General features: G+C 40.5%; 2 protein-coding genes across 4 annotated transcripts in view; one reads left to right on the forward strand and one right to left on the reverse strand.

Moving 5' to 3' along the window:
* The first annotated feature begins 792 nt into the window (after positions 1-792).
* On the forward strand, positions 793-20,866 carry LOC106874152 (uncharacterized). 3 transcript variants are annotated; one of them, XM_089339970.1, is made up of 2 exons: positions 793-1,222; positions 16,303-20,866. In XM_089339970.1, exon 2 carries the CDS (start codon positions 16,772-16,774, stop codon positions 18,587-18,589), a length of 1,818 nt encoding a protein of 605 aa, XP_089196096.1. In that variant the 5' UTR covers positions 793-1,222; positions 16,303-16,771; the 3' UTR covers positions 18,590-20,866. The 3 variants fall into 3 exon arrangements, with proteins under 3 accessions (XP_089196096.1, XP_089196097.1, XP_089196098.1); XM_089339971.1 differs by having other exon boundaries at positions 808-1,431; XM_089339972.1 differs by lacking the exon at positions 793-1,222 and adding an exon at positions 2,474-2,625.
* Positions 20,867-22,454: 1,588 nt separating this feature from the next.
* LOC106874143 (uncharacterized) overlaps positions 22,455-25,878 on the reverse strand; it is a 5,702-nt gene continuing 2,278 nt past the window's right edge. The window contains exon 2 of the mRNA XM_089339969.1: positions 22,455-25,280. Coding sequence (XP_089196095.1) covers positions 23,096-25,090 — 1,995 coding nt within the window. The 5' untranslated portion in view covers positions 25,091-25,280 and the 3' untranslated portion in view covers positions 22,455-23,095. The remainder of the gene's footprint in view (positions 25,281-25,878) is intronic.

The raw sequence follows: 25,878 nt of genomic DNA on the forward strand, positions 1-25,878 counted from the left end.
ATATATATATATATATATATATATATATATATATATATATATATATATATATATATATATATATATATATATATATATATATATATATATATATATACAAGAATAAGGGCAGGGAATCGTCAATTAATAATAGAATTAATAATTAACAATTTTGCCAAGTAGTTCAGTATGAAAAAACCTTTATCGGTAAAACCATTTATCATCATAAATATACAGGGATTAGCATTGAGTTGCTTCTCCAACATACTGAAAATTTAGAAATAGCAGTCAAAGAACTACTGATTCTAAACTACAAATTTTTCTCTAAACGGATGGCGATATTTATGGCACACATAGAACAAAAAACCGGAGGGAAAAGCGTAAACAAAACAAGTCTTTAGTTAATTGGATACGAATCGTTTCATGGTTAAGCGAATGAAAATTTCACTATTCCAATCTTCAGTCCAAATATTCTGATAAATTTGAAAGTGTCTATATATATAAATGTATGTAGGTATATATAAATGTATGTGTGCATATATATATATATATATATGACAAGGCTGGCCCTTTGAAATATAGATACTGCTAATTTTTAGCAGCTGAGTGGACTGGAGCAATGTATATAAAATAAAGAGTCTCGCCCACAGGTTTTCGGACTCGCGATCCTGACCTAAATACCAAAACCACTAAGCTACGTACCTCCCCGCGCAACAGAAAATGTTGCTAGTATACTTAGACTAACCAGTAAAACACAGACACACACATACACACACACTGTTAAAATTAATTGCATATAGAAGAAAACAGGTTATTTGTTTCGTAACCAGTCACCAAAGCACTCCCACTTTTAATATATATATACACGCCTTCTTGTCAGTCTTTGTGTAGCGTTACCTCAATTATTTTCTTTCTTACGAACTTGCTTTATCATGTAACGTGTTCACTCAAGGCTACACAGATCAACTTTTCACTCGGAGTCGTCATGTATCCGCGGAAATTACTTTCCCACCATATTTCACTGCAGACTTCAACTAACAATTCGTTCGATCTTAACATCAACAGCAACTGTAGCAGTCTGACCAATGTCTAAAGGCCTGAGGGAGTCCTTTATCAAAAGTCAAGAATAGCCATATACAGCAACACCGATTTTCCAGATATTGATAGTTGGATGATCCGGAACTTATAATCTGCACGAATTTACTTTAAAGCGCAGAAACCTGTATTTCATTTAATTCTTTAAGTAAGTTTAATATTTGTTAAATTTAAAATATGTTGATTATGGTGGTCATCCCTGATTGGGAAAATTTAGTTGTCCAGAAAGGTTTTGGAACTAAAAGTTCCAGCAAATCCATGTTGTTCCGGTACTGGAAAATGGACCAAGGGGAACCGCATGACAATCATGTCCACAGAGAGAATTTCAGGGAATCAACGCCGCAGTTTTAAAAAAATGTAAATAATTATTTAATACGCGCGCGCGCGCACTGATACGCATATGCACACACACACACATACACGCACACACAGACACACGCACGCACATACACACACAAGCACACGCACACATGTACGCATGTGATTGTGTGAGAGTGTGGGTTAATCAAAATATAGAGTATTATAGATTCGTTACAGCCGATCTTACCGATCGGCTTCCACCGGATTTTAGACAACAAGATGGTTATCGAATACACGTGCTCTTCAGGGATGGCATATATAGATTGGGGAGCACAAAAACAAACTCATTCTGTTGACAGATATACACGTGCCTAATTTCACAGTCAAGAATTCTTAGAGGACTGCATACACACATACATACACACGTGTGTGTGTGTGTGTATGTGTATAAGATATATATATATATATATATATATATATATATATATATATATATATTCATTAGAAATGCAGAGACGCCTATAATAGGACATCTACTCGCTAGAAATAGCAGCAAAAATACTACATACCACAAAAGTTAGGGATAACTTCGAAAGGAAATGACCGTAAATACGCGGTATATTTTGAAAAATTAGACATAAAAACACGAACCATGCGGCGTACTGATTCGTGCTTCATATGTTGTCTGGTCAATTCTGCTGACGAAAGTCTGACCTTGTAAGATATAATCTTTATCTTACTAAAATTGACTTGAAACCATGGTACAGAATATAGATTGGTAAAAGTTTTTATTTTTCATTTCCTTTCGAAATTATCCCTAACTTTTGTGGTATGTAGTATTTTTGCTGCTATTTCTAGCGAGTAGATGTCCTATTATAGGCGTCTCTGCATTTCTAATGAATAATACATAGTCTATTGACTGTTTTTACTCTCGCTAGGCCACTGGTGGTAAATAAAATTTCTAAAATTTTCTTTGCCACCCTATAATTTATTAATAATGATAAAATTCTTTTTGGATGATTTTCTGTAGGAATTTCGGCATTTTGCATTTTTGTATTTGCTGCCGATTAGGTAAACCGTAAATACGCGGTATATTTTGAAAAATTAGACATAAAAACACGAACCATGCGGCGTACTGATTCGTGCTTCATATGTTGTCTGGTCAATTCTGCTGACGAAAGTCTGACCTTGTAAGATATAATCTTTATCTTACTAAAATTGACTTGAAACCATGGTACAGAATATAGATTGGTAAAAGTTTTTATTTTTCATTTCCTTTCGAAATTATCCCTAACTTTTGTGGTATGTAGTATTTTTGCTGCTATTTCTAGCGAGTAGATGTCCTATTATAGGCGTCTCTGCATTTCTAATGAATAATACATAGTCTATTGACTGTTTTTACTCTCGCTAGGCCACTGGTGGTAAATAAAATTTCTAAAATTTTCTTTGCCACCCTATAATTTATTAATATATATATATATATATATATATATATATATATATATATATATATATATATATATATATATATATATATATATATATAAAGTTCTTTTCCATCTCAAACATAGATTTTATAATTATTTTTTTTTTAACTAAACACTTTGAACTTCGGATACGACAGGGTTTACGCTTAACGTTTTTGGAAAAATTTTGTATTTTAGAAGTTATTTCGTGTTAGATCCTCAATACTTGTTTAAATATATGTGCTCGGTAACTAATGTGTACGTGTGTGATTATATATATATATGTGTGTGAGCATCAATACATACATACATACATATGGATATATATATACATATATATATATATATATATATATATATAAAGATCCAGTTTTGAATCATGACCTTGACAAGAGGATTAAAATGGTAAAAAATCAGATGCATAACTTTTTTATTTTGGGAAATTTTCAGAAAATCTTTGCGAATTTTGTGTTCTACACTCGGGAATATATACGATTATGAAAAGAAAAAAATTATACTAAATTTTTTAAAATCCTAAATCCTAAAAGTTACACTACTTTTCGAAATTTCTCTTTTTAATGTTTGGCTTAAATCCCTGCAATGGACCGCCGATGGGTGCATCATCATTCTATTAAATGTATTTACTGGGGTGGCAGGAATATTGAAATATATCAATATATGAAAGGCAAAGAAACAAGGAAGGTATCAGGTGGTTGTGAGATGTGCTAAAAATAATAGCTATATCGCTCTTAAATCATACACACTTTTTTTTTTTTGTATAATTGTATGAATTTCCGTGTGAAGAATGGAGTGCTTAAACCAGAATTCCATCTGAGTTATTATTTTGTTTAATAATATGAAGTTTATTGATTATTTAACTTTACACCCTAATGACCATATAAGGCAACAGATGATATACATGAATATACGTGTATACACACACATACGCACGCACATACACACACACTCACATGAACACGTACATGCATACCTACACACACATAGATAGATAGATAGATAGATAGATAGATAGATAGATAGATAGGTTTCTTTATTAGCCACACAGGGCTCAACACAGAGGGGACAAAATACAAATGTAGAGTTTTTCTTTTCGAGGGGGTCGAAAACAAAGCAGAAAAAAAAACAAAAGTGGGGACAACGATGAAAAAAAAAAAAAAAAAAAAAAAAAAACATCGCAAAACGTTTGGGGTATTTACAAAAAATACGAAATAATACAAAAATCCCCAATAAATGGGGAGGTTATCCGTGGAAAGAAAAACCTACGAAAAGACCACGGTAACCTCGGTCTTTAGCGTCACAGTTTGTTAAATAAAATTTCTCTGTTTACAAAATTTTAAAACGTTTTATAGAATCATGGTCAAGGTGGCTTCGTCATTTATACGTGCCATTCTTGCTACATGTATCCATCTTTTTTCGAAACATTTGCTAGACAACACTTGCCTCTCTACTCTCACCTTCCTTTTCAAGTGATACTTGAAAAAGTTGATGAGAGATTGACCAGAGAGGAAAGTATTTGTCTCTAATCCTTTCAGACGCGTCCACCAGATGCATTCTTTGGCCATAGCCACAAGTACGATAAATACAGCTCTTCCTTCCTGTTTAAAGGAAGGAGGCGTGACGATATTGACGATAGACTCGGTTGATAAACCGACTCGTCCCACACGCGACAGCAGTCGTTCGACATAAGCCCACAGCTCCGAAATGGTTGGACACTGCACGAGTGCGTGCAGAACGGTTTCATCGCTCTGACCGCATCTCGGGCAGGTCGGCCCCACATTTCGCGAGCCGTGTCTATAGAGCTTATCCCGAACGGGTAGCGCCTCTCGGTAACACTGCCAGGCCAGGGATCTCTGGAAGTTGTCCATAGGTCCCGGCCCGAAAGTCGTCCTGAACAGGTGGGTCAGGTATTCCTCGTCGACGCCCAGGTTCGCCCCGAGATCGTCGTCGTACCTGCCCTCCACTAATCCCCTATAGAATGACTTCGTTGTGATGCAGCCGCTCAAGGTCGACCCGGGACGGCAAAGTTGTTGCAGAGCAACGCGACACTCACGGTGCCATTCGCCATTCCTCGGCCTCTTTTTGATCCACGACTGCAGCTCGGTCATGGAGACGAGCTGCGGGAAAGCGCGTCGCACAAACGGCGACCACACCTGCTCACCGTCGTCTACGTAGAGCCGGAGATGTCGCAGTCTCAGCGCATGTCTGCGCATCATCAACCACGGCATGCCCAGCCCTCCTTTCAGCAGGTGTTGGCAACAAACGGATCGCCTCACCATCGGAACGCTTCCTTTCCACAAAAAGCGGAAGAGGATGCGCTCCATTTCGGTGATGGCGCGATCGGGACAAGGCACAACGGTCAGGCGGTATTCGATGACGGACGCGATGTACGCGTTCGCCACCTCCGCCCGACCTTTTAGGGACAGCTTCCTCTCGGACCATTGCCGGCAGAGAGTGGCCACCCTACTCGTTATCTCGTCCCAGTTCTTCTCCGTTTGCAGGTCCGGACCGAACCAGACTCCGAGCAACTTGACCGGACCGTCCGTCCAGCGTCCCACTACTGAGGCGCTGCCGGACGGTATGGGCTTGCTTCTCCAGGTGCCGAGCAGCAAACCCACCGACTTATCCCGGTTGATTTTCGCTCCCGTCACCGCTTCGTAGTCTTTCAGCGTCTCGCCGACAAGCTCGATGTGCTCGTGGCTAGACGCTATGACGGTGACGTCGTCCGCGTATGCCGACACGCTCGTCCCGCACCCCAGTTCTCGCGGGATGCCCCTCAGCGTCGCCAGCTTCCGCAGTAGTGGCTCGAGAGTCAATACGTACAGGAGCAGCGACAGGGGGCATCCCTGACGAACCGAACGTGCAATGTCGAAGGGTCCCGATAGACGTCCATTGACGCGAACAACCGAACGGATGCCAGTGTACAAGGCAGCCATCCAGCCGCGGAAAACGGGACCGAAGCCGGCCGCTTCGAGGACGGCCTCCAAGTATCGATGGTCTACCCTATCGAAAGCTTTCGATTGATCCAAATTGATCAGGGCCCCACCCATGCCAGGTTCCTTAACTACCCTCTCTATGATGTAGCGCATCAGATGGAGGTTGTCATGGATGCTCCGGCCCGGCACGGCGCACGTCTGCTCCGTGCCGACCAGTTTCTCGATGACAAGCGCCAACCGCTTGGCTAACACCTTGGCCAAAATTTTCATGTCTGCATTGAGCAGAGTGATGGGCCTAAAGTTATCTATGGCGTCCCCCTTGTTTGGATCTTTCTTCAGCAGCGTTACCGCTCCTCGGCTCACAAAACCGGGAATGCTCCCGTTCTGCTGCCAGTTGCAGTACACGACCGCCAAGACTTCTCCAAACAAGTCTGGCATACAGTTGTAAAGCTCGTAGGGCAGACCATCCAAACCCGGAGATTTGTCCGTCGAGCAACCCGCCATCGCGTCCCTCACCTCCTCCGCCGTGATGACCCCTTCGCAGCACTCCGCCTCTCTTGCCGAGAGTCGTGGCAAGCTGTGCAGGTAGGCACTAAAGTCCACCCTGCCTTCTCGCTCGCCACTCCTCCCGAACAGTCGGGCAAAATGCCGCTGAAACGCCTCGCACATCTTGCTCGGCTCGAGCAATTCGCGCCCCTGTTCGTCTACCAGAGACCGGATGGTGGCTCTGTTACCCCGCTGCGCCTCCGCCACCCGGGCCTCTCGTGCGGCTCCAACACCTTCATTCCTCAGAGCACGCATCCTTGCCCTGACAGCACACCCTTCGTGTTTAGCATTGAAGTGTTGGTCGAGGGCCAACCTCGCCGCTAAAACGTCGGATGCGATGCCACTTCGCAATGCCTCTTCTAACTTTATCACTAGCTCCCCCTCTTCTCTGTTCCTCTCTACAGCTAGTGCCCTGCTATACCTTATTGCTTCCGCCCTCACTGCTCTCTTGAGGGCAAACCACCATTTGTTGTTGACGATGGCTCCCGTCAAAGCCCTCTTTACTAACGTGCTAATCCGGTCTCTGAAAACCTGTCTCGACGGGAAAGACGCGTTTAGTTTCCAGTAACCGGGACCCTGCCTATGTGCCTTATCTAAGTCTAGCGTACACGTCACAAGTTTGTGATCCGTGTAGCTGACTATGTGGAACTGTGGACATCCTAAACTATCTCCATCTCTTGTCCTACACACTATCCTATCTAGATACGATCTCGACGACCCAATGCGGTTGCTCCAAGTCCACGTTGGCACATTTGGGTGGTCGAGTCGGTACCTGTCAGACAACTGGAAGCGTCTGAGCAGGTCTATGAGGCCTTTGCATCCCCTTCTACTTTTGTCACTCCCCACGTAGTCTAGATGCGTGTCCAAGGTAGCATTCCAATCCCCCACTAAAAGTAAGGGACGAGACGTTCCCAGGAATACTTCTAGACGTCGAAAGAAGTCTGACCGACCTGTTAAAGGAGGCACATAAACTGCCAGCAACCGAAAAGCGCCTCCATCGCTGCCGTCCACATCTAGGACAACCAGTCTACCCTCCGGGTCCGTAAATATCGTCTTTACTTGGAGATCCAGACTCTTGCGAAAAAGAACCGCCGTGCCACTACCGCCCATCCTCGGCAGACAGGGAGAAAAATAAATGTTAAACTGTCCGCCAAACATGGACTTTAGGGCCCGCGGTTCATGGAGTCTGGTCTCACTAATGGCTATGATATCCAAATTGTGTGACTTGATGTCATTTAAGAGGTACCCTTGTTTCCAAGGGGACCCTAAGCCACGCACATTCACACAACCAATCTTCACCATGATTCTATTTATACGTGTGCTTTAAAGCACAAAACAAAAGAACAGAGTGTTACTTGCCGTTAGAAAGTTTTGTTTCCTCCTTGGATTTTTCACCAAGGAGGCTATTGTACAATTTCTTGCACAAATATTTCTGGAATCCCCCTACCGAGTTGGGGTAGAGGGATTTTATTGTGTTGTGTAATGCTGGTGTTACATGAATAATTTTAATGTGTTTTGGCGGTGTTGTACGTGGGTGGTTGTTGGTTTTGATATCGTTATTTGTGATGTTTGTTTTAGAGTTGATGTAATTCATCAACTCTGTTTGTACTGTCTATTGCTGTTAGCATTGTTTTTTTTATATTACTATTGGTGTTAGTAGTATTTTCGGGAGATGTGAATCTCCCTGCTTTGTTTGTGTTTGCATTTTGTTTTGTTTTCTTCTTACTGCGCTTCCTCTTTCCTTTCGTAGCTATTTTCCACTCCTCCCCACTCTCTTCATCGGATGATGGGAGATCTGAGGAGTCAGAAAGAGGTAACGGCAAATTTTGTGCGTCTGTGTGTGTTTCTGTGAATGTTTGTGTTGCTGTTTTTATTGATGTTGGCTCCTTGTTATTTATGTGTGGTGTATGTGATATGGGGGAGGGAGAGGCAGTCTTGGAATTTTCTTTTTTTTCTTCTGTTTTTGCAGTTTCTGTTGTCTTTTCTGTTGTGGTTATTGCTGATATTTCTGTTGTTGTTTTTTGCGTTGCTGGTGGTGTTGGTAGTAAGGTTTTTCTGTTGGGGGTATTTGGTAGTTGCTTCTGTTGTTGTTGTTGTTGTTGTTGTTGTTGTTGTTGTTGTTGTTGTTGTTTTTGTTTAGCGGCCAGAGGGCAGTCCTTTTTCAGATGTGCTTCGCTGTTGCATAGGTAACAGCGAGGTCGCCTGCCCTCTACCACCACATACAGCTTGTGGTCCTCTGCCAATCTAATGTTTGGAGGAATTTTCTGTGAAGCCTCCTCCGTGATGTGGAGAAGGATTTCCAGATTTTTCCCTCCCCAGTTCTTTTCCTCTCCGACCGTAATCTCCAAAATATTTGCCTCCTCCATTTCCAGGCACACGGCCGATATCAGCCATTGGGTGTCCACCTCCGATGGCACATTTTTTATCATAACTTTGGTCACTCTCTGTCCTAGATAACTCGGTATCATTACCAAGTCATCTGTGCGGAGAGAGAGTGTCGAAAATTGTTTAGCTAAATTTTCATCCAGAAACCTTACTTGCACCGTTCCAAATTTCCTTCCCCAGGTGACATGATTCTGATAAGGCCAAATTTTTCTAAGACAAACTTCAATTTTATCTGTGCTAACATTTTCTACACGTCTGGTTTTTGTGTTTACCAGTTTATAAATGATGCACTTTTTGTTTTTCATTTCTATAATATCTTTTGGGATGTTAATTCTGACATCATCTCCTTCTTTCGTAAGAAGGGATTTTGTGTCTTTTATTTGTTTTTGTGTGAATGTCACTGTTGTTCTTTTTTCCTTTAGAGCATTTGCGAAATTTGTTTTTGTTGTGCTGGCGGACATGTTCTTCTGGATATTTTTGTTTATGTTGGTGTATGTACTGCCTGGTTCAAAGGTGGTGGTAGTGGCAGCAGAGTTTGTTGAACAGGTGATGGTGTCATTGCTGACGGCCGATAACTTTACTTCCTTGTTGTTGCTGTTGTTGTTGTTGTTGTCGTTGTTGCTGTTGTTGTTGTTGTTGTTGTTGTCGTTGGTGGTGGTGATGATGGCGTCAGCAGCAGTGGTGCTTACGTCAGAGACATTTGTGACGGTTTTCACGCATGGTTTTGTAACCTTGGTTACAGTTTTGTTTTTGTTGTTGGTGTTGGTGGTGGTGGTGGTGGTGGTGGTGGTGAGAGGGCTGTTAGTAGCTGTACTCACAGTCTTTGTGACGTTTATAGCAACTGCGTTCCTGTCACTGCATGAGCACGCGCTATTCTGTTCTTTTTTCTCTTCTGGCATCTGAAGCCTCGGGAAATGCTTGTCAAAAGAACAAGACAAGCGTTCCAAAATTATGTTTCTCGACATTTTTCAAATGTCAAGAAGGAAATTTTTGTATTTTGCTAGGGCCGAAACTGCCCCTGGGGGTCAATTCCTGCCCTTGAAAATACACACAAATGAAGCCTAGGTGCTTCGCAACAAAATTATTTAAAAATTCCAACAAAATGTGGACAGTAAAAGGTCAAATAAACGTTTACCTTCGCAGCCGATGTGACAGCACGTCCGTGAGAAGAGATAGATAGATAGATAGGTTTCTTTATTAGCCACACAGGGCTCAACACAGAGGGGACAAAATACAAATGTAGAGTTTTTCTTTTCGAGGGGGTCGAAAACAAAGCAGAAAAAAAAAACAAAAGTGGGGACAACGATGAAAAAAAAAAAAAAAAAAAAAAAAAAAACATCGCAAAACGTTTGGGGTATTTACAAAAAATACGAAATAATACAAAAAATTCCCAATAAATGGGGAGGTTATCCGTGGAAAGAAAAACCTACGAAAAGACCACGGTAACCTCGGTCTTTAGCGTCACAGTTTGTTAAATAAAATTTCTTTGTTTACAAAATTTTAAAACGTTTTATAGAATCATGGTCAAGGTGGCTTCGTCATTTATACGTGCCATTCTTGCTACATGTATCCATCTTTTTTCGAAACATTTGCTAGACAACACTTGCCTCTCTACTCTCACCTTCCTTTTCAAGTGATACTTGAAAAAGTTGATGAGAGATTGACCAGAGAGGAAAGTATTTGTCTCTAATCCTTTCAGACGCGTCCACCAGATGCATTCTTTGGCCATAGCCACAAGTACGATAAATACAGCTCTTCCTTCCCGTTTAAAGGAAGGAGGCGTGACGATATTGACGATAGACTCGGTTGATAAACCGACTCGTCCCACACGCGACAGCAGTCGTTCGACATAAGCCCACAGCTCCGAAATGGTTGGACACTGCACGAGTGCGTGCAGAACGGTTTCATCGCTCTGACCGCATCTCGGGCAGGTCGGCCCCACATTTCGCGAGCCGTGTCTATAGAGCTTATCCCGAACGGGTAGCGCCTCTCGGTAACACTGCCAGGCCAGGGATCTCTGGAAGTTGTCCATAGGTCCCGGCCCGAAAGTCGTCCTGAACAGGCGGGTCAGGTATTCCTCGTCGACGCCCAGGTTCGCCCCGAGATCGTCGTCGTACCTGCCCTCCACTAATCCCCTATAGAATGACTTCGTTGTGATGCAGCCGCTCAAGGTCGACCCGGGACGGCAAAGTTGTTGCAGAGCAACGCGACACTCACGGTGCCATTCGCCATTCCTCGGCCTCTTTTTGATCCACGACTGCAGCTCGGTCATGGAGACGAGCTGCGGGAAAGCGCGTCGCACAAACGGCGACCACACCTGCTCACCGTCGTCTACGTAGAGCCGGAGATGTCGCAGTCTCAGCGCATGTCTGCGCATCATCAACCACGGCATGCCCAGCCCTCCTTTCAGCGGGTGTTGGCAACAAACGGATCGCCTCACCATCGGAACGCTTCCTTTCCACAAAAAGCGGAAGAGGATGCGCTCCATTTCGGTGATGGCGCGATCGGGACAAGGCACGACGGTCAGGCGGTATTCGATGACGGACGCGATGTACGCGTTCGCCACCTCCGCCCGACCTTTTAGGGACAGCTTCCTCTCGGACCATTGCCGGCAGAGAGTGGCCACCCTACTCGTTATCTCGTCCCAGTTCTTCTCCGTTTGCAGGTCCGGACCGAACCAGACTCCGAGCAACTTGACCGGACCGTCCGTCCAGCGTCCCACTACTGAGGCGCTGCCGGACGGTATGGGCTTGCTTCTCCAGGTGCCGAGCAGCAAACCCACCGACTTATCCCGGTTGATTTTCGCTCCCGTCACCGCTTCGTAGTCTTTCAGCGTCTCGCCGACAAGCTCGATGTGCTCGTGGCTAGACGCTATGACGGTGACGTCGTCCGCGTATGCCGACACGCTCGTCCCGCACCCCAGTTCTCGCGGGATGCCCCTCAGCGTCGCCAGCTTCCGCAGTAGTGGCTCGAGAGTCAATACGTACAGGAGCAGCGACAGGGGGCATCCCTGACGAACCGAACGTGCAATGTCGAAGGGTCCCGATAGACGTCCATTGACGCGAACAACCGAACGGATGCCTGTGTACAAGGCAGCCATCCAGCCGCGGAAAACGGGACCGAAGCCGGCCGCTTCGAGGACGGCCTCCAAGTATCGATGGTCTACCCTATCGAAAGCTTTCGATTGATCCAAATTGATCAGGGCCCCACCCATGCCAGGTTCCTTAACTACCCTCTCTATGATGTAGCGCATCAGATGGAGGTTGTCATGGATGCTCCGGCCCGGCACGGCGCACGTCTGCTCCGTGCCGACCAGTTTCTCGATGACAAACGCCAACCGCTTGGCTAACACCTTGGCCAAAATTTTCATGTCTGCATTGAGCAGAGTGATGGGCCTAAAGTTATCTATGGCGTCCCCCTTGTTTGGATCTTTCTTCAGCAGCGTTACCGCTCCTCGGCTCACAAAACCGGGAATGCTCCCGTTCTGCTGCCAGTTGCAGTACACGACCGCCAAGACTTCTCCAAACAAGTCTGGCATACAGTTGTAAAGCTCGTAGGGCAGACCATCCAAACCCGGAGATTTGTCCGTCGAGCAACCCGCCATCGCGTCCCTCACCTCCTCCGCCGTGATGACCCCTTCGCAGCACTCCGCCTCTCTTGCCGAGAGTCGTGGCAAGCTGTGCAGGTAGGCACTAAAGTCCACCCTGCCTTCTCGCTCGCCACTCCTCCCGAACAGTCGGGCAAAATGCCGCTGAAACGCCTCGCACATCTTGCTCGGCTCGAGCAATTCGCGCCCCTGTTCGTCTACCAGAGACCGGATGGTGGCTCTGTTACCCCGCTGCGCCTCCGCCACCCGGGCCTCTCGTGCGGCTCCAACACCTTCATTCCTCAGAGCACGCATCCTTGCCCTGACAGCACACCCTTCGTGTTTAGCATTGAAGTGTTGGTCGAGGGCCAACCTCGCCGCTAAAACGTCGGATGCGATGCCACTTCGCAATGCCTCTTCTAACTTTATCACTAGCTCCCCCTCTTCTCTGTTCCTCTCTACAGCTAGTGCCCTGCTATACCTTATTGCTTCCGCCCTCACTGCTCTCTTGAGGGCAAACCACCATTTGTTGTTGACGATGGCTCCCGTCAAAGCCCTCTTTACTAACGTGCTAATCCGGTCTCTGAAAACCTGTCTCGACGGGAAAGACGCGTTTAGTTTCCAGTAACCGGGACCCTGCCTATGTGCCTTATCTAAGTCTAGCGTACACGTCACAAGTTTGTGATCCGTGTAGCTGACTATGTGGAACTGTGGACATCCTAAACTATCTCCATCTCTTGTCCTACACACTATCCTATCTAGATACGATCTCGACGACCCAATGCGGTTGCTCCAAGTCCACGTTGGCACATTTGGGTGGTCGAGTCGGTACCTGTCAGACAACTGGAAGCGTCTGAGCAGGTCTATGAGGCCTTTGCATCCCCTTCTACTTTTGTCACTCCCCACGTAGTCTAGATGCGTGTCCAAGGTAGCATTCCAATCCCCCACTAAAAGTAAGGGACGAGACGTTCCCAGGAATACTTCTAGACGTCGAAAGAAGTCTGACCGACCTGTTAAAGGAGGCACATAAACTGCCAGCAACCGAAAAGCGCCTCCATCGCTGCCGTCCACATCTAGGACAACCAGTCTACCCTCCGGGTCCGTAAATATCGTCTTTACTTGGAGATCCAGACTCTTGCGAAAAAGAACCGCCGTGCCACTACCGCCCATCCTCGGCAGACAGGGAGAAAAATAAATGTTAAACTGTCCGCCAAACATGGACTTTAGGGCCCGCGGTTCATGGAGTCTGGTCTCACTAATGGCTATGATATCCAAATTGTGTGACTTGATGTCATTTAAGAGGTACCCTTGTTTCCAAGGGGACCCTAAGCCACGCACATTCACACAACCAATCTTCACCATGATTCTATTTATACGTGTGCTTTAAAGCACAAAACAAAAGAACAGAGTGTTACTTGCCGTTAGAAAGTTTTGTTTCCTCCTTGGATTTTTCACCAAGGAGGCTATTGTACAATTTCTTGCACAAATATTTCTGGAATCCCCCTACCGAGTTGGGGTAGAGGGATTTTATTGTGTTGTGTAATGCTGGTGTTACATGAATAATTTTAATGTGTTTTGGCGGTGTTGTACGTGGGTGGTTGTTGGTTTTGATATCGTTATTTGTGATGTTTGTTTTAGAGTTGATGTAATTCATCAACTCTGTGTTTGTACTGTCTATTGCTGTTAGCATTGTTTTTTTTATATTACTATTGGTGTTAGTAGTATTTTCGGGAGATGTGAATCTCCCTGCTTTGTTTGTGTTTGCATTTTGTTTTGTTTTCTTCTTACTGCGCTTCCTCTTTCCTTTCGTAGCTATTTTCCACTCCTCCCCACTCTCTTCATCGGATGATGGGAGATCTGAGGAGTCAGAAAGAGGTAACGGCAAATTTTGTGCGTCTGTGTGTGTTTCTGTGAATGTTTGTGTTGCTGTTTTTATTGATGTTGGCTGATTGTTATTTGTGTGTGGTGTATGTGATATGGGGGAGGGAGAGGCAGTCTTGGAATTTTCTTTTTTTTCTTCTGTTTTTGCAGTTTCTGTTGTCTTTTCTGTTGTGGTTATTGCTGATATTTCTGTTGTTGTTTTTTGCGTTGCTGGTGGTGTTGGTAGTAAGGTTTTTCTGTTGGGGGTATTTGGTAGTTGCTTCTGTTGTTGTTGTTGTTGTTGTTGTTGTTGTTTTTGTTTAGCCGCCAGAGGGCAGTCCTTTTTCAGATGTGCTTCGCTGTTGCATAGGTAACAGCGAGGTCGCCTGCCCTCTACCACCACATACAGCTTGTGGTCCTCTGCCAATCTAATGTTTGGAGGAATTTTCTGTGAAGCCTCCTCCGTGATGTGGAGAAGGATTTCTAGATTTTTCCCTCCCCAGTTCTTTTCCTCTCCGACCGTAATCTCCAAAATATTTGCCTCCTCCATTTCCAGGCACACGGCCGATATCAGCCATTGGGTGTCCACCTCCGATGGCACATTTTTTATCATAACTTTGGTCACTCTCTGTCCTAGATAACTCGGTATCATTACCAAGTCATCTGTGCGGAGAGAGAGTGTCGAAAATTGTTTAGCTAAATTTTCATCCAGAAACCTTACTTGCACCGTTCCAAATTTCCTTCCCCAAGTGACATGATTCTGATAAGGCCAAATTTTTCTAAGACAAACTTCAATTTTATCTGTGCTAACATTTTCTACACGTCTGGTTTTTGTGTTTACCAGTTTATAAATGATGCACTTTTTGTTTTTCATTTCTATAATATCTTTTGGGATGTTTATTCTGACATCATCTCCTTCTTTCGTAAGAAGGGATTTTGTGTCTTTTATTTGTTTTTGTGTGAATGTCACTGTTGTTCTTTTTTCCTTTAGAGCATTTGCGAAATTTGTTTTTGTTGTGCTGGCGGACATGTTCTTCTGGATATTTTTGTTTATGTTGGTGTATGTACTGCCTGGTTCAAAGGTGGTGGTAGTGGCAGCAGAGTTTGTTGAACAGGTGATGGTGTCATTGCTGACGGCCGATAACTTTACTTCCTTGTTGTTGCTGTTGTTGTTGTTGTTGTTGTTGTTGCTGTTGTTGTTGTTGTTGTTGTTGTCGTTGGTGGTGGTGATGATGGCGTCAGCAGCAGTGGTGCTTACGTCAGAGACATTTGTGACGGTTTTCACGCATGGTTTTGTAACCTTGGTTACAGTTTTGTTTTTGTTGTTGGTGTTGGTGGTGGTGGTGGTGGTGGTGGTGGTGAGAGGGCTGTTAGTAGCTGTACTCACAGTCTTTGTGACGTTTACAGCAACTGCGTTCCTGCCACTGCATGAGCACGCGCTATTCTGTTCTTTTTTCTCTTCTGGCATCTGAAGCCTCGGGAAATGCTTGTCAAAAGAACAAGACAAGCGTTCCAAAATTATGTTTCTCGACATTTTTCAAATGTCAAGAAGGAAATTTTTGTATTTTGCTAGGGCCGAAACTGCCCCTGGGGGTCAATTCCTGCCCTTGAAAATACACACAAATGAAGCCTAGGTGCTTCGCAACAAAATTATTTAAAAATTCCAACAAAATGTGGACAGTAAAAGGTCAAATAAACGTTTACCTTCGCAGCCGATGTGACAGCACGTCCGTGAGAAGAGATAGATAGATAGATAGATAGATAGATAGATAGATAGATAGATGGATGGATGGATGAAGGAGACGAAAGGAGAAAGGCAATGTGATTGGATGTTGTCTTAGGTGGAATATGTAATTTTCTTTAAAATCAATAGGTCTTTTCATGAATAAATACAAACTGTTACATTATCATATTTAATCGTCAGCCCACACCTTTATCAGTTGTTACTAACATTTCATGTATGTACACGACATCGTATTGTACGTTACCATATTACAACAATACATTTGCGATAATATTAAAATAATAAAAATTCCCGAAACAATAGGAAAAAAAGAAAAGGAACACCCATTCATGCTTGAACATTTTTCTCAGATCTGAATATTTAAACATTTTTATCTTGGATTTGCAGGTAAATTTCTGGACTTTAAAACAGGTTATCTCAGCTTCCAGTGTACCTTGCGGTGTTTTGCAGCTAAGACAAACATAAGTCTATAAGAAATGATAATAAAGACTAGATTATTGCGTGCCTGCTACAAATAATAATATATTAATATATCGTCGTATTGTCTCTACCTATTATAAATTTATTTCACCTGTTTATTCACATGAATATAATGACGTTGAAAGATGTAGCAGTTATTTTCCGAAACGGCATTTAAGTTCAATACAATCATTTTTTCTCTCATCCTGAACTAGACGCGCTTACGATTTTAATTAACAATGTTTATTGTTATTAAACGTAACATATTTCTTAATACATCCTAAATAACGAGATAATTCAGAAAACATTTCATGTGATAATTTCAACGACACATTCTCCTAACAAATAACTCTCCAGCTTAAAATTATATATTTTGTTAATATTCTGTTGCTACAAAATGACACATTCTATCTTTCGGTTATTTTTACGAATTATTGTGATTGGACTATTAATGTTAACTATAGTATGGTTCAAAATGGATTTTATCTTTAAGAACTATTTGAAGGATTCAGTCTTTAAGATGAAACACGAAAGAAAACCTAATCACACTTCTTGTGAATATTTCATTGATACAATTGGTTGTAAGATACTAAGGTTCCAGGTTCCAGAAGATGATTTTGATATTAATCGTTCTCCAGTGGTGTGCCCTGGTCCACCAAGGTTAACAAAAGTCGTTGGTACAATGTTGTACGTGGACCAATCAATTAAAGCAGATTATTACTCGAACAAAATTAAACGCTGTCAGAAGTGGAATGTTACACGAGGTAACAGCGATAATAGTATTATTTTGGGAAAACCGACTACCTTTCATAACCAAACTAAAATTGATGCTGAATTCAGTTTCATAAAATGTGAAGGAGTTAATAATTCCGTCTTATATACAGATCTCTACAGTCGTATCATTGATAAAAAACATGTGCAGAAGAAACTGAAATCTCAGTCTGGTAAAAGAGCTGAAGATATTCCACTTAGTGTTCTTCTTATTGGAATTGATTCAACGTCTCACAATAGCTTCTCTAGGCAAATGCCTCGTTTGAAGAAGTACCTTCTAGAAACACTAAAAGCTTATTCGTTTCCTGGATTTACAAGGGTTGGTAAAAATACCTTCCCAAATATACTAGCATTATTATCAGGAAAATTTCTGAGCGAGACTAAGTGGCGTTCCGGCCAGGTTTATGATTCCTTGGATCTTATATGGAAAAACTATAGTTCAAGAAATGCTATAACAGTCATGGCAGAGGACCATCCCTACATAGCAGCATTCAATTATGTAGCGCGTGGATTTCGAAAACAACCGACTGATTATTATTTTAGACCTTTAACTATTGCAATGAAGAACAAATTTCGGAACGAGTTCTGTGTAGGCCCTCTTCCTGAGACGGATTATGTACATTATATGAAGCAGTTTTTAAAAAAGTATAAAATGTCTTTTTATTTTGCCCTTACATTTTTCACACGTTGGACGCACAATCACTTGCATGGTGCGGCTAGATGGGAAGACAAACTTTTGGGGTTTTTTCAATGGCTTCATCAATCGAAAATACTAAACAATACTTTGCTGTTTTTCTTCGGGGATCATGGTTTCCGCTTCGGTGGATTTCGTACAACTGTCGCTGGAAGTCATGAAGCAAATTTACCTTTTTTATTTTTCATTGTCCCAGAATGGTTCAAGATCAAACACAAATCAAAAGCCGATTCTGTTCATAGAAACCAAAATCGTCTTGTGACGATTTTCGATGTTTATGCCACGCTTTCTGAAAATCTGAACAGAGGGAAACAAATTCGAATGATGATGAGTAACAGAAGCATCAGTCTTATGTCACCAATACCAAGTAACAGAACATGTAAAGAAGCAGAAATACCTGTGCAATTCTGTGAGTGTTTCTCAGCAAGAAAGCAAGTAAGTGTTGAAAATGTGAACGTGACCCAAGCAGCCATTGCTGTTGTGAAATCACTGAATAAACTTTTAGAAAAAGGAAAAGCGAAAAAATGCGCAAAACTGAAATTGAAAAAGATAATACGTGCTTTTAAATATAGAAGTACATACTCTGTAACGTTAAAAGTGTCACCAAGTGAAGGAATTTTCCAGTCTTTGGGGGAATATCGTGGTAAAAACTTTCAACCGCTTGGAGAAATTTTACGAATCAACATATATGGTAACCAATCTCATTGCGTCAAAACACGTAAACTGAAACCGCTTTGTTTTTGTACGTAAACTGTTGATTTCTATTTAATTATCTTTTCTATATTCGTCCACATAACTTATTAAGTGTTTTCTTGACAGTTTCCAGCATCAAACTAAACACATGTAACATAATAACCATTGATCCAAATAACATAATTATAGGCACTCTTCTTATTAACAACTGCCATAATTGCTATATAAACTATTGTACTCATGAAACGGGTGTCATAGTTGAGCGGTGGATTTTAAGAATAGGTATCACAAACTCATGGAGAAGGAAAAGGGTTATGAACTGGTTGACTGATTCCTTTTGAGAATCTTTTGTTCAAAATATTTAATTCTTTAGATTTATGCCCTACATTTCCACGTGCCTTTTCTAGTGAATTTTTACTCTTACTTTTCTCAATAAGGTCGTGTTAACTATTCCGAATGTCCGCCAATTAGCTTCTTTGCACCCATTTCATGAGTGTGCTAGATGATTTACTAATCCCTCAAGAAAAAAAAAATAACTGAATGGCTCAATTTATAACAAGATTAAACAGCTGGTACACAAGGAGATAAGGAATTCTGGTCCAAAACGTGCTTGTTAGGCAAAATGTTAGTTAGCGCGTGTGACTAACGGCGATTTCTGATATTATCAAGAGACATTTTAATTGTTGTCTCAAAAATCAAATCAAATAAACAAAAATCGCACTATCTATCTATCTATCTATCTATCTATCTATCTATCTATCTATCTATCTATCTGTCTGTCTGTCTCTCTGTCTGTCTGTCTGTCTGTTTGTCTGTATTTCTGTCTGTCTGTCTGCTGCCCACCCATCCACCTATCTACCTACCTCCCTGTTTGTATGTCTGTCTGTCCGCCCGTTCGTCCGTCCGTCCGTCCGTCTGCCTGCCGGTCTGTCTGTCACCCAAGAGCAGGTGTAGCAAGATATACTTACCCAGAAAGGAAGGTAGAAGAAGGTTAAGTAATATCAGAAGAAGGTTAAGTAATATCAGTAGAAGACTACGTGGAGTTAGCTAGAGTTAGCTCCTATGTAGGTAATAGTGAAGAAAGTTTATTTAGACCTGCTAGAGTCACAGTAGGACAGAGAAACAAAAAAGCCAAATGAAGTTGATAACCAGAAAAAAATATTATCTGACTGGTAAGAGGAGGCTTTGCATTGTAGATTCCCAAAGGTAGTTGCAGACAGATGACAGTAGCTTGTGCCCGTCTTACCAAATCCTATCTCAGCTTCCATTGATTCAAGTTGGAAACCACCCGAGAAATTCAAATAAAAAATATGTTCTGTACATTTCCTAAAAGTCGAAGAATGAATTTCGAACCACAGTTAAGTAAAAAAAAAACCTAAAAAAGAACATTTCCATTGAGATTCACTGGTGAGTCCAACGGTACATATAGCGTGGGGAGTCTCCGGTGACTCCCATGGTAGGCAACATGCTAATTGCAAGGCACATTTACTGCTGTTATCATTAAACGAGATAGATATGGATAGATACGTGTAACAAGATGTCACCTGTGTTGATGTCTTTATCCAGGTAATGTTGTAGAAACTGTCACAAGCCAACGGAGTTATTGTAATATATGGTCACCTGGAACAATATCATTTGAATAACTTACATTTTTTTACCACTCACCACTTCAGGCACTTCAGTATAAACTGTTTATTTTCACAGCATTCAGATATTCTATACTATTTTTTCACAGGACTTTCATTTCCTCCGCCACCCCCACTATTCCACCCAACATTCCTGGGGAAATCGGGGTTGTCTTCGGGCCTCTTTCCATTGGGTCCTATCAGAAACAACCGTCATTACACTTTCCGGTTGGACTCTCAAGCGTGACCAACTGAGACTATGGATATCATCCAATCATCTTGTTCTTGGTCTACCCCTTCGTTTCCTGCCGTTTGGATCGACTTGAAGAATCCGTTTTGGGGATTTTTTCATGCGACATTCTAATTACATTTCCGTAATATCGGATCTGTGACCTCTCACCGGACTTTCGTCATCAAACTTCTCGTCGCAAAAGTTACTTTCACACTTCTCTCACCAAACCTTCCATCACCAAAACTTTTCGCCGTCACGCATACCTTCACCAAACTTCTCGTCGTTAAATTTTTCGCCGCCAAAATTTTATTACCAAATGTTTCGTCGCCATGCATATCGTCGCCACAATTTCGTGATTAAACTGTTCACCACAGTTCTTATTTTTCACAGGACAAATTTATTATCATTAACGTTCTCTGTCTTCTAATAAAACAAAATTATTTTGTCATTAAAATAAAGTACAGTTGTTTCAAAAAATATTTGTGTTGTCTTTATTTCCTTTTAAATAAAAAACAATTTCGTGCATTCGACAATGAAAAATCTTGCAATATATAATTGACCTTCTGAGTTAATATTCTACTGAAGTCAACAGAGCTACTCTTTCCCTGAAAACTGGTTCAGACCGGTGTCTCAGGAGATTGACAAAAGATTGATAAAAGAGAATCTGGAATTCTAAGCAGAATTATCGCCAATCTTATAGTTTTCAAAATACCAGCGGAACTTCCACAAGGACTCTTAGTATTATTTAAAGTAGCAAAATATGAAATACTGATACATGCGAGGTCTTTATTGGCAAAACAATAGATTAAAATGCAGTTTACCGTTGCAAATATGTTCTTAAAAACATAAAATAAATTGCAATAGAAGCCAGTGACATTACTGACACCCTATAATTTCCTGTAAGCAACTTATGTAACATGACCAATGTATAGAGAAGCGGGCCGCATGAGACATGACTTAACATCTGGTGAGATGCACTACTAAAAGAAGTTTAAGATGTTTTGGTTAGGCGTGCCATTCAGAAAGTCCTGCGGGCAACAGGTCCCTCATGACTGGTATAGAAGGTGCACATATTTAATATAACATGAAAAACCATACATATATATTGTATCTGATGAAAGCAGTCACATTTACTGGAAAACAACAATCTCTAAACTTGTATTGCCACGCATGTTCATGCAGATATGAGTATATAAATTATCACAAGCCACCCATTGTCACCCCATTGTTGCCTAAGTTTCTTCTAAGCGAGAATCCATTGCCCCCTTCTAAAGTCTGTATATGGATGTTATCATCGTTTGGATCAACAAAATTCAGTGAATTGTTGACAACTTCATGAGCATAGAAGTTGCCTTGACCTACATAGGAAGCCTTGCTATCGGATATCAAATGTGTTTAATGAAATTTTGGGATGTTGTTATCGTCCCTTTTAATTTCCATCGCAATTTACATTCATTTTTGTCGGACTATTCCTTGTCACTTTTTTATAACGGTTAACCAAACAATACACAGACCCCCCACAAGCACAAATACCACAAAACTGGTAATTTATATAAATAGAATTATAGAAATAAAAATAAAGTTCTAAAATAACCAAAAACATAAAATTTAAAAATGTAGCCTTATTGAACTTCATTTAAAAGACCATACCTCTGTAGGATGGTTGAAAATGTTATAACCGACACCTTAAAAATATTTTGTCACCCCCTAAATCCAGCCAAATTAGTTTCTGTTACGTTTAAGAGATCTCAACATTCTCGCTGAGAAATACGCCAGAGCGCTACAAGCTTACTCATTTACAGCCGAGTAGACTGCAGCAATGTGAAATGAAGTGTTTTTCTTTATGAACACAACACACCGCACGGTCCAGGTATCGAAACCACGATCTCGAGAGGACAAAACCCAAACCACTAGGCCACGCACCTTCGCAGTTATTCAGGTAACGACAAAACTTAATTTAGAAAATGTGCTAAATTCCAGTTACATTCAATCAATTAGAAATTGATGAAATTATGTTTTAATGAAGAACGATAGGGAAAAATAACAATCACAAAATCAACAAATATTGAAAGGAAATGCAATATAATTTATTTTCAAACAGCTTCTGCCATGGAGTATTACAGTAGATATCAGAAGATATCAAAAAGATATCAGAGTTTCTATTCCACTTGACTGGTTTATTTAATAAAATTCCAACTGATTGGTTTATTTAATAAAATCGCATAAATATAATTAAGCTCTTTCCCATTAATGAAAGCCAATTTTTTTTATTTGAATAATCTAACACACTCATGAGACGGGTGCAAAATAGCTGAGTGGCGGACATTAGGAATAGTTATCACGACCTTATTTAGAAAAATACTAATAAAAATTCACTAGAAAAGGCTCATGAATATAAATGTAGAGAATTAAATACTTTGAACAAAAGATTATTTCTCAGAAAGAAACTATCAACGAATTCGTGCTCTTTTCTTTCTCTATGAGTTTGTGAGGTCTATTCTTAAAGTGCACCGCTCAACTATGACACCCGTTTCATGAATACAATAGTTTATTTACCAATCCTGGCTGTTGTTAATAGAAGAGTGTCTGTCTGTAATTATGTTATGCTATTTAGATGAATGAGTATAATGCTGGAAAATATCTTGGAAACATTTCCTAAGTTACATATACGAGTGTACAAAAGACAATTAAATAGAAACCAGCGGTTCACACACAAAAACAAAACGGTTTCAGGTTAGGAGTGTTGACGCAATGAGATTGGTTACCATATATGTTGATTCGTAATATTTCTCCAAACGGTCGAAAGATTTTACCACGGTATTCTCCCAAAGACTGGAAAATTCCTTCACTTGGTGACACCTTTAACGTTACAGAGTATGTACTTCTATATTTAAAAGCACGTATTATCTTTTTCAATTTCAGTTTTGCGCATTTTTTCGCTTTTCCTTTTTCTAAACGTTTATTCAGTGATTTCACAACAGCGTTGGCTGCTTGGGTCACGTTCACATTTTCAACACTTACTTGCTTTCTTGCTGAGAAACACTCACAGAATTGCGCAGGTATTTCTGCTTCTTTACATGTTCTGTTACTTGGTATTGGTGACATAAGACTGATGCTTCTGTTACTCATCATCATTCGAGTTTGTTTCCCTCTGTTCAGATTTTCAGAAAGCGTGGCATAAAAATCGAAAAACGTCACAATACGATTTTGGTTTCTATGAACAGAATCGGCTTTTGATTTGTGTTTGATCTTGAACCATTCTGGGACAATGAAAAATGAAAAAGGTAAATTTGCTTCATGACTTCCAGCGACAGTTGCACGAAATCCACCCATGCGGAAACCATGATCCCCGAAGAAAAGTAGTAAAGTATTGTTCAGTATTTTCGATTGATGAAGCCACTGAAAAAAACCCAAAAGCTTGTCTTCCCATCTAGCGGCTCCATGCAAGCGATCATGAGTCCAGTCTGTGAAAAAAATAAAAGCAAAATAGAAAGATGTCCCGTACAGCTTTAGAAACTGTTTGGTATAATGTATAATTTGTTCAGACTCGGTGACAGGACCCACACAGAATTCTTTGTGAGATCTATTCTTCGCCATCGCAAGTGTCAGCGGTCGAATATAGAAATCAGTCGGTGGTTTCAGAAAACCACGGCGGTAAAAATTAAAGGCTCCAGTTCTCGGACGGTCCTCTACCAAAAGTGTTATAGCATTTTTGGAACTATAGTTTTTCCATATAAAATCTACTGAGTCAAAAGGCATACCTTGGCGATATTTACTTTCGTTCAAAAATTTTCCTGTTAATAACGGTATTATATTTGGTAGAGTATTCACACCAACTCTTGTTAATCCAGGAAATGAATAAGCTTTTAGTGTTTCTAGAAGGTACTTCTTTAAACGAGGCATTTGTCTAGAGAAGCTATTGCGAGACGTTGAATCAATTCCAATAAGAAGAACACTAAGTGGAATATCTTCAGCTCTTTTACCAGACTGGGACTTCAACTTCTTCCGAACATGTTCTTTATCAATGATACGACTGTGGAAATCTGTATATAAGACGGAATTATTAAATCCTACACATTTTATCACACTGAACTCTGCATCAATTTTAGTTTGGTTATGAAAGGTAGTCGGTTTTCCAAAGACAATATCATTATCGCTGTTACCTCGTTTAATACTCCACTTCTGACAGCGTTTAATTTTGTTCGAGTAATAAGCTGCTTTAATTGATTGGTCCACGTACAAAATTGTACCAACGACTTTTGTTAACCTTGGTGGACCAGGGCATACTACTGAGGAACGATTAATGTTAAAATTAGTTTCAGGTATATCAATTGCTAGTATTTTACAACCAATTGTATCAATAAGATATCTATCAGGTTCATTTGCAAGCGCGTCTTTTGATGTGTTTTCTAATTTTTTCTCATGTTTGTTCTTGTTGCTTATAAAACTTAACATATTCTCAGTTTTGACGAGAGGTAAATACAATCTGAACCATGTATGGTAAAGTAGACATAATATAATTACAAGGGATATATAGGATATTCGAAGGAATATACGATTCATTATTAACCCAAAGTAATTAAGGATTCCATTGATATTCTTCATTGAAATTTTGTCTTGGTTTTCATATAGTGTTTTATATATGTATATATATTTCTTTTTTCTTAATAATTTAACTATCAACATACAATTTTGTCGCATGTTTTAATAATATGATACAACGTGTATGTAACAAATTGCAACATCACACTCTGAGGTTCCACAATAATGATACATTTCCGTGAAAAAAGGCTTTGGGTTGAAAGAAGTAGCATTTCATACGATGATTATTCAGCTCTTGCATCATGGAAGCTGCAACATGGGCGCTGCATTATAGGTGATGCTACGAAACCTGTTGGAATTTGAAAGTTTCACTTTTAGATTTAAAAAAAATTTACGCTTAAATGACAACATACAATATACATAAATATGGTGGAAAATAGAAAATTAGTAGTAATGGAATGAAGTGCGCCAAGTCACAGAGTTTTTTTTTGTTAATGGTATCTCGCAATGGATAAAGATTAGTTTTCTGATTGAAAGTGTGGCTGAAATTATCAAAAATAAAGAAGCTTGAAACTCATATTTTAATTTTATATATATATATATATATTTATATATATATATATATATATATATATATATATATATATAATGATAATAATATTAGGGATAAAAATTCAAATTTACAGGGAAAAATTCAATTTAATTTAATTTATCGAAATTAAAATTAAAATAAATTTCACAAAAAACCCACAATTATTGAATTCATTCATGAAAATCCACAATCACATATACAAAAATTTAATAAGTACATACACTAAAAAGACCTAAAATAAATTTTTTTTTTTTAAATTACGAAGTAATAAATATTAAAATAGTAAAAATTATTTAAATATTTATTACTTTGTACTTTTTTTTTATTATTATAGGTCTTTTTAGTGTATTTACTT

Source organism: Octopus bimaculoides, chromosome 22 (genome assembly GCF_046866305.1).
Source record: "Octopus bimaculoides isolate indiv1 chromosome 22, ASM4686630v1, whole genome shotgun sequence".
Lineage (NCBI taxonomy): Eukaryota > Metazoa > Mollusca > Cephalopoda > Octopoda > Octopodidae > Octopus > Octopus bimaculoides.

Coding starts and splice junctions, on each gene's coding strand:
- LOC106874152 (XM_089339970.1), top strand. CDS start 16,772: ATGACACATTCTATCTTTCGGTTATTTTTACGAATTATTGTGATTGGA.